The sequence below is a fragment of the Macaca fascicularis genome, chromosome 4 (genome assembly GCF_037993035.2).
Source record: "Macaca fascicularis isolate 582-1 chromosome 4, T2T-MFA8v1.1".
Classification (NCBI taxonomy): Eukaryota; Metazoa; Chordata; class Mammalia; order Primates; family Cercopithecidae; genus Macaca; species Macaca fascicularis.
In genome coordinates this window covers 147,752,237-147,770,109 of record NC_088378.1, presented here as the reverse complement: position 1 = coordinate 147,770,109, position 17,873 = coordinate 147,752,237, and the positions used below count along the sequence as shown (strand labels likewise).

The window sequence follows — 17,873 nt, the reverse complement described above, 5'->3', positions numbered from 1 at the left end:
CAGTGACAAGTTCTGGAAGTTCTGAGTTATATTTTAATAAGAGAAGTGCTTCCTGTACACAATGCATGAGTAATAATGATGATTGTAATAATTAGATTACACTTAAAGAGCAAAATACTAAAGAAAAAGTCATTGTAAATTTCATATTTTTCATTCTCTCATTGACTTTTTAAAACATCTTGTTTGGAAGTAATCACAGACTCACAGAAATTTGCAAAAATACTCCAGAGTCCCCTGTACCCTTCAGTTAGCTTCCCCAGTGGTGATCTCTTATGTAACCGTATTACTGTATTACAATATCAAAACCAGGAAATTGACATTGGTACAATACTGTTAACTAGAGCACAGACTTTATTCTCACATCACCAGTTTTCACAGGCATCTATTTGCCTGTGTGTGTGTATACAGTTCTATGAAATTTTATTCTGTGTTTAATTTGTGTAGCCATCACTACTCTCACATAACTCAGTCCAGGTAAGCTTGCTAAGGGTGGAAGTCGGCCTCCCTGCTCCACTGGGCCCTGCCTGCCCCAGACCCAGCTGGTCCCACCTGCCCTTCAGTCTAATGCCTGTCCAGCCCTCTGACCACCTGGAATGGAATGAGTCTGTGCGCTCCCTCCAGATAAGTGTGCGGGGCCTTCCTGTGCTGGCGCCTGTGACCAAGGCCATGGACAATGACACTTACCCCCTGGCTGCCTTCTAGAGGACGCCAGGTAGGATTCGATACCCAGTAGCAGTCATTGCTGACCTGGACACAGGTCAAGAGGAAAACACCTGGTTCAGTTACCTGAAAAGGGGCTACCCAACCCTATCAGACAGCAGGGACAGGGTGGTGGTGAAATGAGACAAAGAACACTGCATCCTCGAGTCCCACCTGGCGGAAAGTGGAGAGCGGCATGGAGCTCTCGGATCTGAATGTCTCTGGTGGGGAACTACTCTGTGGACGATGGGAGAGGGGTGACCTATCAGATGGAAGGCAGCAAGGCCGTGTCCTGGGTAATTCTCTCCGAAGGCGATGGGGCAGTGGAGAAGGGGTTCATGGCAGTAGAGGGCCACCGTCTGTAGGAGGGTGGCCTGGGCAAGGAGGGGGCATAGTAACTGAAAACGTGGAATGGGTGAGAGTGGCAGGCCACAAGGGCAGCGTGGACCACAAGAACAGGTTGTGTAGCTGCAACATTCCCAGGGCCGCCACGGAAATTCAACTATCAGGCTGCCTCACCCCTAGTCCCCCTGCTGGAGAGCGCTACTGCGCTGGTCCTGTCCCCAGCACTGCAGCGAGGACTCCTGAGTGCCACCCAGGACTTTGGTGTTACATTTCCGTCAGCCACATGGGGGAGGTGGGCTGCGCGCACATTCAAGTTCATTCTTCAAGTTCATCCCCAACACCAATGACCAGATCACTGTAGACCTCAAGTCCAAAGAGGACAGCGGCCAAATCGCCACCTGTATCATGGTCTTTCTCCCTTGACAGACTAGTCCTTCTGCCGGGCACCAAAATCCGAAGTGTAAAGTACGAAGGAACAAAATGTATTTAAATTTTTAAAATTAAAACATTAAGCAAGGCTGAGGGGTGGGCAGTTTTTAGCTACACTGGAACTCACATTTTAAAAATGCCAAAGGACTGCACTTTTGTTTTGTTTTGTTTTGTTTTTGGAACGATCAGGTGTATGCCTGGTTTAGAGATCTCCAAAACAGGGAGTTCAGTCCCAGGCTGAGAAAAGGGGCAGAGGTTCAGGAACCTCGAGGTTGCCCTGGCCAGAATGTTTCTCTGTGCTGCCGGCTGGTGGTAAAACTGATCACTGCAGGCATCTTCATAGGGGGTCTACTTTTTGAATTGGTCATGTGCTTTCGTCCATCTGAACTCCCTTTCTTCTCTTTACCTTTGTTCTTTTGTTCAAGAAGTATTCCTGGAGCTCCTACTATGTGTGAAGCACTGTGCCCCACCCTGGAAATACAAGGAGTATGAGGAGGACCTGACTGCTAGGAACTCCCAGGCCACTGCCTTTTCTTCCTATGTTATGAGCCTTGGACTTTGTGTCCACCTCGCCAGATCCTTGGAAAAGAAAATGTTTATATTGCAGGACACTGTAGGGCTGTGGGCAAGGGCAGGCCCCTGCGGGGGACACATTTACCCACACCTGCCACAGGAGAGAGCTCAAGCCTATCTGTTTTTTCCCACGCTTCAGATGAAACCATCTCCACCTCATATGGCCAGTGACTGTTTTCTTTCTTCAGGAAACTTCTATGGCTGGGTAGCACTTTGAAGTTTTAATTATTAACCTATTTTAATAAAAGTAAATTCCTTTCTTAGAATTACTAAATCTTGGCTGGGTGCACTGGCTCACGCCTGTAATCTCAGCACTTTGGGAGGCCAAGGCGGGCGGATCACGAGGTCAGGGGATCGAGACCATCCTGGCTAACATGGTGAAACCCCGTCTCTACTAAAAAAAAATACAAAAAAATTAGCCAGGCGTGGTGGCGGGCACCTGTAGTCCCAGCTACTTGGGAGGCTTCAGCCTATATTGACTAGATCATTCTTTCATGCATCCCCACTCACCACAAAACCCACAGTACTACCTCACTCAGGCCATAATACTTGAACCATGCCTTTTACTTAAATCCGGAAACTGGCCTTAGGAGATAACCAAGGTTTTTGAGTATCCCACATAGGTAAGGAATGTTGAGCCACTGATTTACACTGTTGTTACAGCCAGCCAGATCACCAGGTTGCCTATTATTGAAGATAACCACTGTAACCAGATATGCTGACTGGTTACCCTTCACACTTGCCCAACCCATCCTGCCTACCCTACCCCTGAAGTCAATTCCCACGCTTTGCCCAATTAAAAAAAAAAAAAAAAAAAAGCCCTACTGGCTTCAGTCAGGGAATTCTCTTTCTCTCTTGTGCTGCCTCTCATGTCCAGGTATAAGATAAGTTCCAATAAAGACTTGTCTGGGGAAACTTTCAGCCTCATGCCAATTTCTGTGCATTAACAGCCCAAGAACCCAGAGTTGGTACCATTTCTAGCAACTGTTAGAAACTGTCATGCCTTTCAAGACTTTTGTGAATGACTTGAATTTTTTATTTCCTGACTCCAAGGGGACCCTAGTTTCAACAGGCCTACTGTTTTTTTATGTTGTTGTTGTTGTTGTTGTTTTGTTTTCCTGACTCCAGTGGGACCCTAGTTTCCAACAGGCCTATTGTTGATCCTTGACCCTGGGGCTCCTTTATTCTGGACATAGTCTGTGAATGAGGCCTGTCATTTCCCTGGAGTTTCTTTCCATGGCCTTTATTTCTCCTCTTCTCAATGGGAATTTTGCAACCCCTACTCCATGGAAATGTCACACTAACTTTGGCTTGTCATTTGGCTCCTGCTGTCTTTTCTGGACACTCCAAGGGAAAGGCAGAGTTGGGTTTGAGACAGAGGTTAGGCATGACCACAGCTGAGAAAAGACATTTCCTTCAGTCACAGTGCTCCTCCCCACGGCAGCTACCTCACCCCAACCCCCACAAGATAGTGTAGGGCATGCAGTAGGCAGGAGGACCACAGACTCTGACTGTCCCCATGCTGGTCCCAGTGGACTCTGTGGGCTCTGGCTGTGCCTGTGCTTGACCTTCACAGACCTCTTCCCCTTTGAAACACAGCTGTGAGGAGGGAAGCCAGGAAGGACGCCTCTCACACAGTGGTGGTCTGTTTCTTCCATTACAAAATAAGCAGCAGAAAAAGTGAAGGCAGGCTCCTGAATGTGACACATTTCTCAAGAACTCAGATCTCACCAGGCATAGCCTGCAAGACCCAAGTCTGTTCTAACTTTGTCTGGCTGGGCTCTCTGATCCTCCTCCTCAATCATTGTCCAAGATGTTCAGACTCTGTCATTTCAAAAATACAGAGAGATAACATCAGGAAGGCTGGAGCATGTGGGACAGTCACTAAATTGAGACCTTTCTGTTGTGTTAATATCAGCATCTGAGTCACAGCCCAGGTGCCTGGAAGTAGCATTTTCATACAGTCAGTGGGTTTCAAATACTTTAAGGCAAACCTTTTTTCTTTCCCTCTGTATTCACTACAGTCAGCAAAATGATTGTGTTTGTTCCCTACTGGATCCATTTGTTTTATAAAGTGTCTGACAGGAATGTGAAGAACAAAACGATACATAATTCTTGTAGGATGTGGTGGCGCACACCTGTAGTACCAGCTACAGCTTGGGTGGCTTAGGGAGGAGGATCATTTAAGGCCCAGATTTCAAAGTTGCAGTGAACTGTGATTGCACCACTGCACTGCAGCCTGGCTGACAAAGTGAGACTCCATCTCAAAAAACAAACAAAATGACATATAACTCTTCTATCACCACCAAGAAACTTCCTCAGTGAAGCTCCCAAGGACTACCCTTTATAGTCACATCCCCACTGTTCATACCCTTTGGCAACCACTGATTTGCCAGCTATCTTATAATATTGTCATTTCATGAATGGTATGTAGAAGGAATCTACATTATATTGCTTTTTTAAACCGTCCAAACCTTTTTTTTTTTTTCTTTTCTATTTTTTTTTTTTTTAAGCATTTCAGCCCCAAAGACCCTCCAGCTAGTTCTCTTTCTCCCTTCGTTTATAGCCAGGTATACTTTTTGTGGTTGTTGTTTCGGCACACCTAATAGCTTACTAGTTTTCTTCCTACATTTTCAGTCCTTTTTTGTTTGCTTTGTAGATGGATCCTTCCTCTATCTGGCCATTAAATATTGTAGCTCCTCAAGGCTCAGTTCTACAACCTCTTCATTTGACAGTTTTTCCCTAGAGAGTCTCCTCCATACTCTTGGCTTCAATTATCTCCTGAGCACAAATGACTCTCAAACACATATATGAGTAGACCTTGAGCCACAAAGTTGTATCTGTATAGCTAACTACCTTTTGTACATATGTATTTGGATGTCTTAAAGACACCTGAAACTTAGCATATCCAAAATTCAGCTCAGTGCATCTCACTCATTCTCATCCTTCAAATGTACTTCATGACAACCTGTTATCTTCAACAACTCCCTTTTGTCTCCCTACCCTATAGCTAAGTCAAATCCATTAATCTTACCTCTTAAATCTCTCTCATGACCATCCTCCCTGTCTAAGCCATTCCCATAGCCCTCTGGGCCACTGCCATAGACCCCTAACTGGTCACCCTAAATTCACTCTTTCTCTAAGTTGTTCTTTCCACGATGACCAAGAATAACATAGTTACTTAATTTTAAATTTTTGTGAGTACATAGATGTGTGTAACTGTGGGGTATATGAGATGTTTTAACACAGGCATGCAATGCTTAATAATCACATTATGGAGAATGAGGCAGAATAACATAGATTAAATGGAAATTTAAAATAATTCCACCCTATCAATCTTTTTTTTCACTTGTCTCCTGTCACTGTTCCTAGGAGAAAGAGCAAAATTCCTAACATGCCTAGGAGGTGATACATATATAATGACCCCTATGTACTTCTTCCAGCTTATTTTGTACTATGTTCTTCCTCCTAATGACATCTGGCCTTCTTTCATTTCCTCAGTGTACAACCCTATACTCAGAATATTCTCTTTTGATCCCTTCCTCACAGATTTAACTCTCCTTATTGTTATGGGAAGTCAGGGACCCTAAATGGAGGGACCAGCTGGAGCTGTGGCACAGGAACATAAAACTGTGAAGATTTATGAACATTTATCAGTTCCCAAATAATACTTTTATAATTTCTTATGCCTATCTTTACTTTAATCTCTTAATCCTGTTATCTTCGTAAGCTGAGGATGTACGTCACCTCAGGACCTCTGTAATGATTGTGTTAACTGTACAAATTGACGTGTGTTTGAACAATATGAAATCAATGTACCTTTAAAAAGAACAGAATAATAAATAATAGTGATTTTTATGAAACAAGGGAAGACAACCATAAGGTCTGACTGCCTGCGGGGTCAGGCAAAAAGAGCCATATTTTTCTTCTTGCAGAGAGCCTATAAACAAACGTGCAAGTTGGAAAGATATTGCTAAATTCTTTTCCTAGCAAGGAATATTAATATTAATACCCTGGGAAAATAATGTGTTCCTGGCGGGAAGTCTATAAACAGCTGCTCTGGGAATGTCTGTCTTGTGCAGTTGAGATAAAGACTGAAATACGTCCTGGTCTCCTGCAGAACCCTCAGGCTTACTAGGGTTGGGAAAATTCCTCCCTGGTAAATTTGTGATCAGACCAGTTCTCTGCTCTCAAACCCTGTTTTCTGTTGTTTAAGATGTTTATCAAGACAATACTACTGAACATAGACCCTTATCAGTGGTCCTGCTCTTGTCCTTTGCCCTGTGATCTTTATTGGACCCTTATCAGTGGTTCTGTTTTTGCCCTTTGCCCTGTTCCCCTCAGAAGCACTTGATCTTTGTTGGACCCTTATCAGTGGTTCTGCTTTTTGCTCTTTGAAGCCTGTGATCTGTGTACCTACTCTCTGTTCTTACACTCCCTCCCCTTTTGAAACCCTCCATAAAAACTTGCTGGTCTGAGACTCAGGCGGGCATCACAGTCCTACCAATATGTGATGTCACCCCTGGCGGCCCAGCTGTAAAATTCCTCTGTTTGTACTGTCTCTTTATTTCTCAGCCAGCTGATGCTTATGGAAAATAGAAAGAAACTATGTTGAAATATTGGGGGCAGGTTCCCCCAGTACCTTATACTTTAGGTCTCAGTTCAATCAGTAGCCCCACTGGGAATTCCCTGACTCCCCATATAAGGTCAAATCCCACTGTGATACAGCCTCACAGCACTACGTCTTTTTCTTTAACATCACTTATCAAACTGATCATTTCATTTTTGTCTTTTTTTTTTTGAGATGGAGTCTCATTCTGTCCCCCAGGCTGGAGTGCAGTGGCGCAGTGTCAGCTCACTGCCACCTCCGCCTCCCAGGTTCACGCCATTCTCCTGCCTCAGCCTGCCGAGTAGCTGGGACTACAGGTGCCCACCACCATGCCTGGCTATATATATATATATATATATATATTTTTTTTTTTTTTTTTTTTTTTTTTTTTTAATTTTTAGTAGAGACGGGGTTTCACCATGTTAGCCAGGATGGTCTCAATCTCCTGACCTCATGATCCACCCGCCTTGGCCTCCCAAAGTGCTGGGATTACAGGCGTGAGCCACCACGCCTGGCCAATAATTTCATTTTTAATTATGAGGTTGGTTGATTAATATCTGTGTCCCCCAGAAAACTGTAAGCCATGCAGGGGAAGGAACCATGTTTGTGTTAGGGTTCTGTTGCAACTCCATAACCTAGCACGCATGAGGATTTCAACAAATATTTGTTGAGAGAATAAATCAGCATTGAAACTAATGGCCCACAACAGCCATTCTTACAACCCTTTTTATAAACCTGAGATTTAAACATGTCACCATTCCTAAAATATCTTTAGAATGGCTTTATATTTACTTGAGAACTAGAATTTAGCAAAGTGTTATAATAGTATGTGTTTAATTAAATATACTACAGAAAGCACCCCCCCTTTATGATTAGGTAGTGGTCTAAATGTTTATTTTATACTGCACTTGATATTTTCCCATAAAAACAAGTTGCAAATGGCAAGTAAGTTCTAACCAGCCCACAAAAATCTTACTTACCCCATGAAGTAGTCAACACTGTATTGATTGGAGCTTTAAGACTGACTGAACTTTTGATCCATGAATTCAGTGTACCATTTAGTCCATAGCACCCCTCAAGTTCAAACCCTGAGTCTCCCATGCCTTTTCAGCCCCAATCCTTTAGTATCTCTCTGGATCCCAAAGCTTTCTGAGACCTGAGCAAAGCAGTAAGTAATGTCTTGACAGAAGGAAAGCTCCAAAAACAAGATCTGCTAGCGGCCAGAGAAAAAAATAAGGGAAGTATACAGAAAAGGCAGTGTTGCTGATAAGGGTGTTGGGTAAAGTGGACAGGGTTGCAAAGAGGGCTCAAGTAGATAGAATATAAAGGGCAAGCAGGGTGCGATACAAGCAAGTTCTATACCCAAGTAACTGGGTGAATTGTAAATCAGGTGTTCCGAAGATGGCAAATACTATATATTCGAAAATTGTTTTAACATCATAAATCCTTCCCCATCCCCCAGCAAGAACTCTCAATTCTTATACCTAGTCACAGAAGATGAAAAGACAAACCATCAAAAATAAATATCCTAAATTCAGTAGAAAAACAATGCACACCATACCTTTGTTCCATTCCGAGTAGGCAGGGGCCAAACAGCACAAGAGCAGCTCCTCAGAGATAGCTGAAATGGAGTGAGGTTGAAATATTCTTTTAAATAATGTTTAAAACTTCTAGAAAGGCTGCAGCCTGAACAATTCAATTTGCTTGGTAACAAATTTAATCAGATTTTATTGTAGCCAGAAAACCTTTCCAAAAGCAATTACGAGAGCACAGCAGGCAAGAGCACAGCAGGCGAGTCAGACTTCTGGTGACATGAACCCTCGGCCTGCTGATATGAATTTCAGTTGTCTTCATATATCTGCCAACCTTTCTATTACCCTTCCAGCTCCACCCATAGAGCCTAGCAAGTGGATGGTGCACTTTAGATAAACTCCGAATTCCCCACCAGCACAGGAGTATGAAGTGTGTGTGCGTATGTGTGTTCATACATGTGTGCCTGAATGCACATGTATGTTTTGCAGACACATGAATGTGGTGCATGAGGAGAAAATATTAAGGATAACTTAATATATCACTCACTAATTTTATGTATCCTTCTGTGAGTCATCCTGTCACAAAAACGGATTTTGGTTTTCTTTGTAATATAATAAGAATTGCTTTATTATAAAAGAAAAGACCTCTGTATAGTATTTCCCACTGGGGCGTACAGTTTAGGTCTGGCCTCTGTTCCTTTCTGATCCCTACCCTCCCCTGACTGTACTTCTGTCTTCTCAACCCTGAGGGCTCAGACTAGTGGCCCAAGTCTAAATCTCTTGAGACATCTGTATGCCTCTTGGTTTATTTTCCCCAGTTTGATAAACATCCTGTCTTGTCCAGCCACTGTTTCAGCTCTAGCAAGCAGGTGTTCTGTGGTTCTCTCAACAAACACAATACAGTGAAGAACTAGCTGGCATTGTGCCTGCCCATGTATTTTCAAAAACTCACCTTAAGTTCTCCCCACTTCATTAAAATCAATTCTTCCTTTTCCCACTGAGTGCACTCTCTCCTGAATCCCTGGAGAATTCTGTGCCTCAAAATCTGTGCTTAAAAAAAAAAAAAAAAAAAAAAAAAAAAAAGACAGCAACACTAAATTCTCTTTCATGTTAGTCTCGTCTCTCCAACTAGACTGTAAGTTTCCGAAGCACTGGCAACGTGACTTTGAACTTGTATTTGCCACAACGTTTAAAATGGTGTGTAGGAAACAACTGAACAAATTCTCAGGAAAGAGCAAGAGGACAGTTGTAACCACATCTATTCTAGTTGGAGAAATGTCTGGTAGTAGGATAAAGGAAGAAAAGACTGCTATGTGAAGCAATTCTCTTTTTTTTTTTTTTTTTTTTTTTGAGACGGAGTCTCGCTCTGTCACCCAGGCTGGAGTGCAGTGGCCGGATCTCAGCTCACTGCAAGCTCCGCCTCCCGGGTTCACGCCATTCTCCTGCCTCAGCCTCCCGAGTAGCTGGGACTACAGGCGCCTGCCACCTCGCCCGGCTAAGTTTTTTTTTTTGTATTTTTAGTAAATTCTTCTAAGTAACACCTGCCCTCAAAAGTATTCTTTTCCTCTCCAAATCAAGAAGGTCTCTCAAATTCTTCCTTCCCTAGTTCTAGACGACATCACATGACATTTTTTAAAGCGAGGTATAACTTACATACAGTAACATGCACTAATCTTGAATGTATAGCTCTATGACTTTTTACACAGGTATACATTCATGTAACTACCTCCCACATCAAGATATAGAACATTTCTAGGACTCCAGCTAACTCCTTCCCAATCAACATCCACTCAATTGATAGCCACTCCTCTAATCTGTATCACCATAGACTGGTTATACCTACTCTTAAATTTTGTATAGATGAAATCATATGCTCTTTTGTATCTGGCCTTTCTCCTACCATTATGATTGTGGGATTTTCCATATTGTAAACATATTTCATGTTATGTGCATATTTTATTGCTGGAGGGTGCATATTTATTGCATGTTAAATAAATTCTACATAAGTCTCACATAGGAAAAGAAAGCAGGAAACCACCAGAAAGAACTGAACCCTGACATGCACAATTGCTTAGGGAACCCACAGGAGTTGCCAATGTTGAGCAAAATAGACCTCTGATTAGAAATAAAAGCCATCCATTTTCTCTTATACAAGAAACATTAGACACATGGGGAAAATTAGCTGCCAGAAATAATCACAAACTGAACAATTAGGGCAAAGATACCTTTCCGCAAGATAGATTTAGTAAAGAAAACAAGGAAGAATTTTCAGAGAAAGAAATTTAATGCATCAAGGCATAAAAAGGGATTATAAGAGCAGGAACCTGAATTCTCTGAAGGGGAGAACAGGTGTGGTAACATCTTTTTGACTTAAATATCAGATAGAAACAAAGAGAACTTTAGAATTCAGGTAAAGGGAGTTCTGTCTGAAAACAGGAAGATAAAAAAAGGCAGAGAACAGAGGACCCTTTCTCTTTTTTGATTTCCAACTTTTAAGTTCAGGGGTACATGTGCAGGATGTGCAGGTTTGTTACATAGGTAAACATGTGCCATGGCAGGTTGCTGCACAGACCTTCCCATCACCTAGGTATTAAACCCTGCTAGCATCCATTAGTGACTCTTCCTTTCAACAGAGCAGGAGAGGAGCCCTGTTAGTAAGGTGGTAGGTGACAAATCCCTGGTAATGGGGCAGATGGAGGACTTTTCAAAACACATGAAAGCTCTCTGGAGAGCGGTGACGCCACCCTTTTCACTACCTCAGACTTTTAGCAAAGTGTGCTGAAGAATGCCATCTGGGGAACACAAAGGAAAAAGGTGTGTTCTATGTCTGCACCAGGACAAACTATAAGAACAGACTATAAGAAGAGGTACAATTAGGAAATCGAGGACAAATAAAATTGGACCTAGGTGGGGACCAAATACAAAACATCCTGGAATTGAAAAGAAAAAAAAAAAAATCAAAAACACAAGTTAGGGGAGGCATTAAATTTCCCATCAAGAATGGGATGAAGACCCAGACATTTTATTTAAATCTCAAAGGGAGGGGTAATTTTCAGGAAGGTGTCACATAAATGAAAAGGGGTAATGAGAGAACAAAAGGATTTTTCCAATAAAATCATGGGCGCCAAAACGAAAAAACAGTGGAAGCCTTAAGTAGCAGAATCATATGCCAAAAACCAAACCTGGCATCTGTGAAACAGATAACCAATTTAAGGAATCTCCTAAAAGAGAAGTTATGAAAGAAAATTAAGAAACAGGAAGAATAATATATAACTTCTACGTAACAGAAATTCCAGAAAACAAATGAAGGAATGATCAAGAATAAGTTAACATTTTTCTCAATAGAAGAAAATCTAGATTTCATATTTAAAGAATCTAAGGATTGTTGGGCAGGAATACTGAAAAAAGTCATATTACAGATAATCTGATGAAACTTATAAATGACAGAAAAGAATCCTACAAGAAATCCTACAAACTTCCAGACCACTCCCCAACCCTCCTCACACTCACTTCTCCCAACAAAAGACACCCCAACCCCTTCACCAAAATCAGGTGTCCACCAAGGGCAAATAAACCAGTGGACATTGCCGTCTCATTTGGAAATGAAGTGCCAGGAGACCCAATGGGGTGATGTTTACAGAATTCTGAGGGAGAATTCTACGGCCAAATGGTGATTCAAGTGTGGCTGTAAAATAAAGGCCTTTTCAGACTTGTAAGGACTCTGAACACACAATTTCCAACTGTGGTCTCAGAAATCAGTTCCACAGTATACTGGTCCTCTCAGCCTCAGAGTCTTTGTTGAATCTCCAGCTAACAGAGAGCTTCATCTCCCAAAGAGGCCCTCCAGCCTTCTCTGGTAAAGGTTTTAGATACTCTCGCCCACACAGCACACCTTTTTTCCAGCCTTGAAACAGCGTCCTAATAGAAATCTACCTGAGATAATTGCTCTTCTAGCAATTATCCTTTTTATTCATCTGCCAAGTTTGTTTGTTTCTCTTATTCCTCCTCTCCACTTCTTAACTTTATTCCTCTATGACAATCCAGGAGGTCACAAAGGCCACCAGTGACCTCCACACAGTGAATCCCAAAAAGCCGTGTCAGCCCTTACCTTATTGGTGCTCCTTATCACACTCAGGACTGTGGCTACCTCGTTCTTGAAGCTTTCAGCTCTCCAGATTCTCCTGTGCCTCCAGAGCCCTTTTTGCTTTGTCTTTTTTTTTTTTTTTTTTTTTCCTTTTCTTCTGCCTGACCTTAGCTATTGCTGTTTTCCAGGCATCCTTGACTCACCATTCTTCTCTTATTACAGAGACTATGTCTGTCTTACTCATTTGTTTCCAAAACCTCCTCGAGTCAAAAGAGGAATTTGCCGGAAGGGTCTGGAGAGATCTCGAAAAACCCAGCATAGAAACCTCAGCCCATCGGGCCTCGTGCAAGGCTGGAGCCTCAAGTTCTAATGTCAGCACTAGAGAAAGACACAAAAAACACTTATCCTCCTTCTTTTCCTGTATCTCCATGGTGTGGGAGAGGAAGGAAGACGAACTAACCTGAACGGCCACAGGCATTCACAGGGTCAAGTGCATCGTGGGCAGGGTCACTGAGCTGAATAGCATCTTCTACTTCTGTGTTCCACCCAGGAGTGGGGGCAGTGAGGCCTGGAGTTTTTTAGGCTACTGGTGGGCCTCAGAATCTCCTCTGCAAGCACTTTAGAACATCCAAGTCTCAAAACAGAAATCCATAATGGGCAGTAGAGGACCCCTCTTAAGCCTTTCAAGTCATGTACTGTCTTTTATCAAAGAAGGCTACCCTGGGATTTTTAAGATATTGTGCTGATGAATAAAAATCATTCTTCCCACCCATTCACCACTGAGTCTTTATGTGGGTGCCTGCATTAATTGCTAGAACATAGAGAACTTCCTCCCTAAGTAGCCTTAGTGAAACCTGAATTCATTCTAGGACTGCACTAGATTTTGGAAGCCAAGCACTATACTACCTTCTTTTCGTTGCTCATATCCGGCCAAGAGCCTAGATCAGTGGCACACAGTAAATGTTTAATAAATGCTGATTAGCAAACAAAATCTTAGCATATTCATTTCTTGGAAGTATTAACTAGTTTGCTTTTGTAACACCTTTTAATCTAGCTCTCCTTTGCCATTTTGCCTTCCTGAAAACATCCACAGACCATTTCTGTCTCATTTTCTCATTCCTGGAATAATATCACCAAAGTATCAGGCAGTTTTAAGTCTATTCAAATTTCCTGGAAATAAGTATGGAATAATTTTTACCAACCAATATTAATGGCAGTGCAGGAGAAAAATATGAATGCAACATAATTGTTTCATTGAATTTCTTAATTTTTATGTCTGTGCTAAATTTAACAGCAACTGAATGGGGAAAGATTACAGGTCATCTTTTCATCGTTCCATTCATGGCCTGTGCAGATAAGTTGCATCAGATCTGAAGAGAAGTGGACTCAAATGAGTGGGCACTGTTTCTCTTCTTGTGGAGTGCTGCTGTGGGGTTCATCTTTCTTTCTAGACCAAGGAGATAGCCAAGAAGGAGGGAATTCATTGTGGTAGTTCTTGACTTGCATGTTGTACGTTGCTTTTTACCTCTACCATGACTAATTTTAGCCTAGGCCTTTGGATCAGGCATAAACAGCCGAAGTTACTAACTAACAGGCCAGACAACTTTGCCATTCCATAGTTCTCATTTAAAAAAATCTATCCAAGAAGCCCTACCTCAAGTCAATCCCCAGCTTCCTAAGCTTTCAAGGCCTTCGGTCTATATCCTTAAGGGAACACATTTGTGGAGACCTTCCTACCACAAGTGACACATCAGCCCAGCCAAACACTCAGAGGGCACGTTATTGTGCTAAGTTCTACGGTAAGTGCTAGGGTATAAAATCAAATACGATTTCAGCCTTCACCTTCAGGAGGTTACAGCCCGGTGAGGAGACAGACATCCAGCCAGAAAATGTCAGTAAAATGTCAGCAAATGTGACAAGTGACCAATTCCTCCATCTTAGTTCTAAGCATTCTCCTCTACCCCATACTCTTGGGAACCTTAAGCTATTGTCTCTTTGTCTCCTGATTCTTAAATCTTTCCTATCTATTCCTTCCTTTAGCATCTAAATATGTGCAAGCTTCTCCCATTTTAAAAACTGTAAAACTGGCTGGGTGTGGTGGCTCACTCCTGTAATCCCAGCACTTTGGGAGGCCGAGGTGGGTGGATCACAAGGTTAGGAGATCAAGACCATCTTGGCCAACATGGTGAAATCCCATCTCTACTAAAAATACAAAAAAATTAGCCAGGCGTGGCGGCGTGCACCTGTAGTCCCAGCTACTAGGGAGGCTGAGGCAGGAGAATTGCTTGAACCCAGGAGGCGGAGGCTGCAGTGAGCCAAGATCATGCCACTGTACTCCAGCCTGGTGATGGAGTTAGACTCTGCCTCAAAACAAAAAAACAAACACAGAAAAACACCTATAAAACTACAATTCTTTCAATATTACCCTCTAGTATTAACCCCTTCTCTTTACTTTCAGAGCCAAACTTCTGGAAAGAGGTGTATTCTCTCTCCCTCTCTCTCCTCCTCTTCCTTTCCATTCACTCCTTAAGCCACACAGTATGGCTTTCACCCGCATCATTCCACCAAAAGCATTCTTCCTGAAGTCAAAAATATCTTCCTGGGTGGGTGTGGTAGCTCACACCTGTAATCCCAGCACTTTGGGAGACCAAGGTGAGCGATCACTTGAGGCCAGGAGTTCGAGACCAGGCTGGCCAACATGGTGAAACCCCATCTCTACTAAAAATACAAGAAATTAGCCAGGCATGGTGGTGCACGCCTGTAGTCCCAGCTACTCGGGAGGCTGAGGCAGGAGAACCACTTGAACCCGGGAGGTAGAGGTTGCAGTGAGCCAAGATCACGCCACTGTACTCCAGTATGGGCAACAGAGCAAGAGTCCGTTTCAAAAAAAAAAATCTTTCCCATCATGATATTCAAATAATGCATTCTAGTGTAGTCAGCCCCTTCCTAGACATCTCAGCTCCATCTGGCACAGTTGATGAAGTCCTCATTTTAAAAACACTCTCCCCTTGGGCTTCATGAAACCATTCTTGACCCTTCTTCCTCCCTCATTCCCCAAATTCCACAAAACACCAAACCCTTTCCCCTTGAAGCAGACGCACTGCCCTAGTCCAAGCCCACATAGCTCTCATCTGAACCACAGCAGGAATGTCCCAACTGAACGTCCTGTGTCTCTTCTTACCACCCTGCCTCCAGCCCACTTGCCACATCACAGCCAAATGAGCTTTATTTAAAATATCAGATTTGATCATATTTCTCTTTAAACTCTTAATGATTTCCAACTTCCATGAGGATAAAGTTCAAAATCCTTAGTATGGCGTGCCATAAGCATCCTGGTCTGATTTGTGCTTACCTCTGTGGACTCAGGTCAAATCACCCTCCCCAGTCCTCTCTCTATTCTGGCCAGTGTGATCTTCTCATAGTAAAAAAAAAAATATTCCATGGACTTTCTCATTTCAGCTGTTCTCTCAGCTTGGAGTGGTTCCCCCCTCCTCGTCTTTGCCTGGCTAACTCCTACTCACTACTCAGATTTCAACTTAAATGCCACTTCATCTAGAAATCTAATTCCCAAGGAATTGGTTAAAGCCCAATATGATCCCACAACTTGTATAGCACTGTAGTTCTTCTTAACAGTCAGCACCCCAATTATTACTTATCCAATGTTTATCTTTACCCCTAGACATGACTGAATGAGAGCAGGGACCATGCCTGTCTTGTTCATTGCAATGTCCCCAACAACTGGCATGGGGCATATTTTTAATGAATGAAGAAACGAATTAATACACTGAATGCATTAAGAATAATCAAGAGGGACACCTAAGCCAGTCTATAACAAGAAAATGAAGGCTTAGCATTTTCCAAATCTATAATACTATGATTTCTGGAGGAAGAATGATAGAAAGAGCCAGATGCTTGTAAAGGACAGGTGTATTTACAGGAACAGCAAAGGTGGGTCGAAGGGTTTTTAATGAATGATTGTTATTCTGAAGTGCTATAAAATACAGCAGGATCTAGGGTGTGAACAAAATCTAATAACTCTGGCCAGTAGCATGTTATGAGAGAACATACGTTATATTAGATGAATTTATGTTGCATATGTTTAGCTAAGTAAAGGATACTTAAACAATTGCTTCTAGAATAAGTCATCCGGAATTAGCTCATGGCCATACAACCCGGACCTGAAAGAATCAAGGCCTTATATACACAAGAATTTGACATTAAAAAAAAAAAAAAAGCAGCAGCAATCCATAAAAAACGTTAACTCATAAATGTCTACAGCAGAAAGGAACCTTATATTATCCAGCTCAACCCCGCCACACCTCCTGTCATCCCCACCCAGGGGTGTGTAACATGGGAAGCTGAGGCCCTAGGAGGTTAAGTCACTTTCCTCGGGTTACATGTCTAATTTGTGGCTAAACTAGTCGTAGAAATGGGGTCAGCTGGGCACAGTACAGTGGCTCACGCCTGTAATCCTAGCACTTGGGAGGGCTGAGGCAGGCAGATTACGAGGTCAGGAGTTTGAGACCAGCCTGGCCAATGTGGTGAAACCCGTCTCTACTAAAAATACAAAAATTAGCCAGGTGTGGTGGGGTGCACCTGTAGTCCCAGCTACTTGAGAAGCTGAGGCAGAAAAATCACTTGAACCTGGGAGGCAGAGGTTGAGCGGCAATCTCACCACTGCACTCTTGGGTGCACGGCTTGGGTGACAGAGTGAGATTCCATCTCAAAAAAAAGAAAAAAAGAAACCAGGTCTCTATTTCAATGCCTCCTAATTATATGTGACTTTTTCTTTTTTTAATACTTTAAGTTCTAGAGTACATGTGCACAGTATCTGTGACTTGTGATTCTGTAAACTTCAATGAGACGACTCCAAACCACGGCCTGAGGTGGTGTTCTGGAAACCCTTGCCTTCCTCCAGTCTTGACACCGATTCACTACATAGCATATCCTGTGTGAAGAGAAGCCTGTGGGTGCTGCTAACCTCAACACCTCCCCGCGACCACCCACACTGCTGAGGGGCTTAGGAGTTCATAATGGCAGAAGTGAAGCACTTTGAGTAACTCCTTGAAATGATATCCTGTTCTGTGGCATTAAGCAACATTGCTCTCATCTGTCCTTTGTGATTTCTCAATCTCCTTGCTGTCGTATTTGGGAAATATAAATATTTGGGAATAAACAAACAATATAAATAAATGTTTGAGAAACTTCTCGTGTTATAGAACATTATAGAAAATATACATATTTGTTTTCATCTAGCTAGCTAGCTAGCTATCTTCTGCATCATGATATTCAAATAATGCATTTTAGTCAGCCCCTGCCCGGAAATCTGAGCTCCATCTGGCACAGTCGATGATGTTCTCCTTCACAGTTCCTGGTTCATAACTCCCATATCCCTTGTTACAGTCTTTTGTTATAATGCTGGGTGTGTTAGGTCTCAGAGGCAGGCCTCAGGAAATAACCTCTCTCCTGCATTCCTTTTACCTGACCCAAGGCAGGATTCTAATGTTCCCTGTCTTTCTGATTGTGGGTCTTAAGAGTCTCCCCCATGAGGGTTTCGCCTTGTACCCTGGGGGAAGGAATGCTGATGTCATGAAGTTTCCAT

The 17,873-nt window shown here is 42.7% G+C and overlaps 1 protein-coding gene and 1 pseudogene across 6 annotated transcripts in view; one reads left to right on the top strand and one right to left on the bottom strand.

The window, feature by feature from the left end:
• The window catches only part of LOC102142214 (cytidine monophosphate-N-acetylneuraminic acid hydroxylase), a 357,828-nt gene that overhangs the window by 70,945 nt on the left and 269,010 nt on the right, over positions 1-17,873 (bottom strand). For 4 of the 6 annotated variants that reach the window (XM_074038754.1, XM_074038755.1, XM_065544342.2 and 1 more), the window contains exon 3: positions 8,217-8,276. In XM_074038754.1, coding sequence (XP_073894855.1) covers positions 8,217-8,227 — 11 coding nt within the window. In that variant the 5' untranslated portion in view covers positions 8,228-8,276. Of the gene's footprint in view, positions 1-7,635; positions 7,659-8,216; positions 8,277-9,139; positions 9,233-17,873 lie in introns of those variants that run through there. The other 2 variants (XM_065544341.2, XM_065544345.2) reach the window with 2 other exon arrangements.
• Positions 565-1,405, top strand: LOC123572765 (soluble calcium-activated nucleotidase 1 pseudogene; annotated as a pseudogene).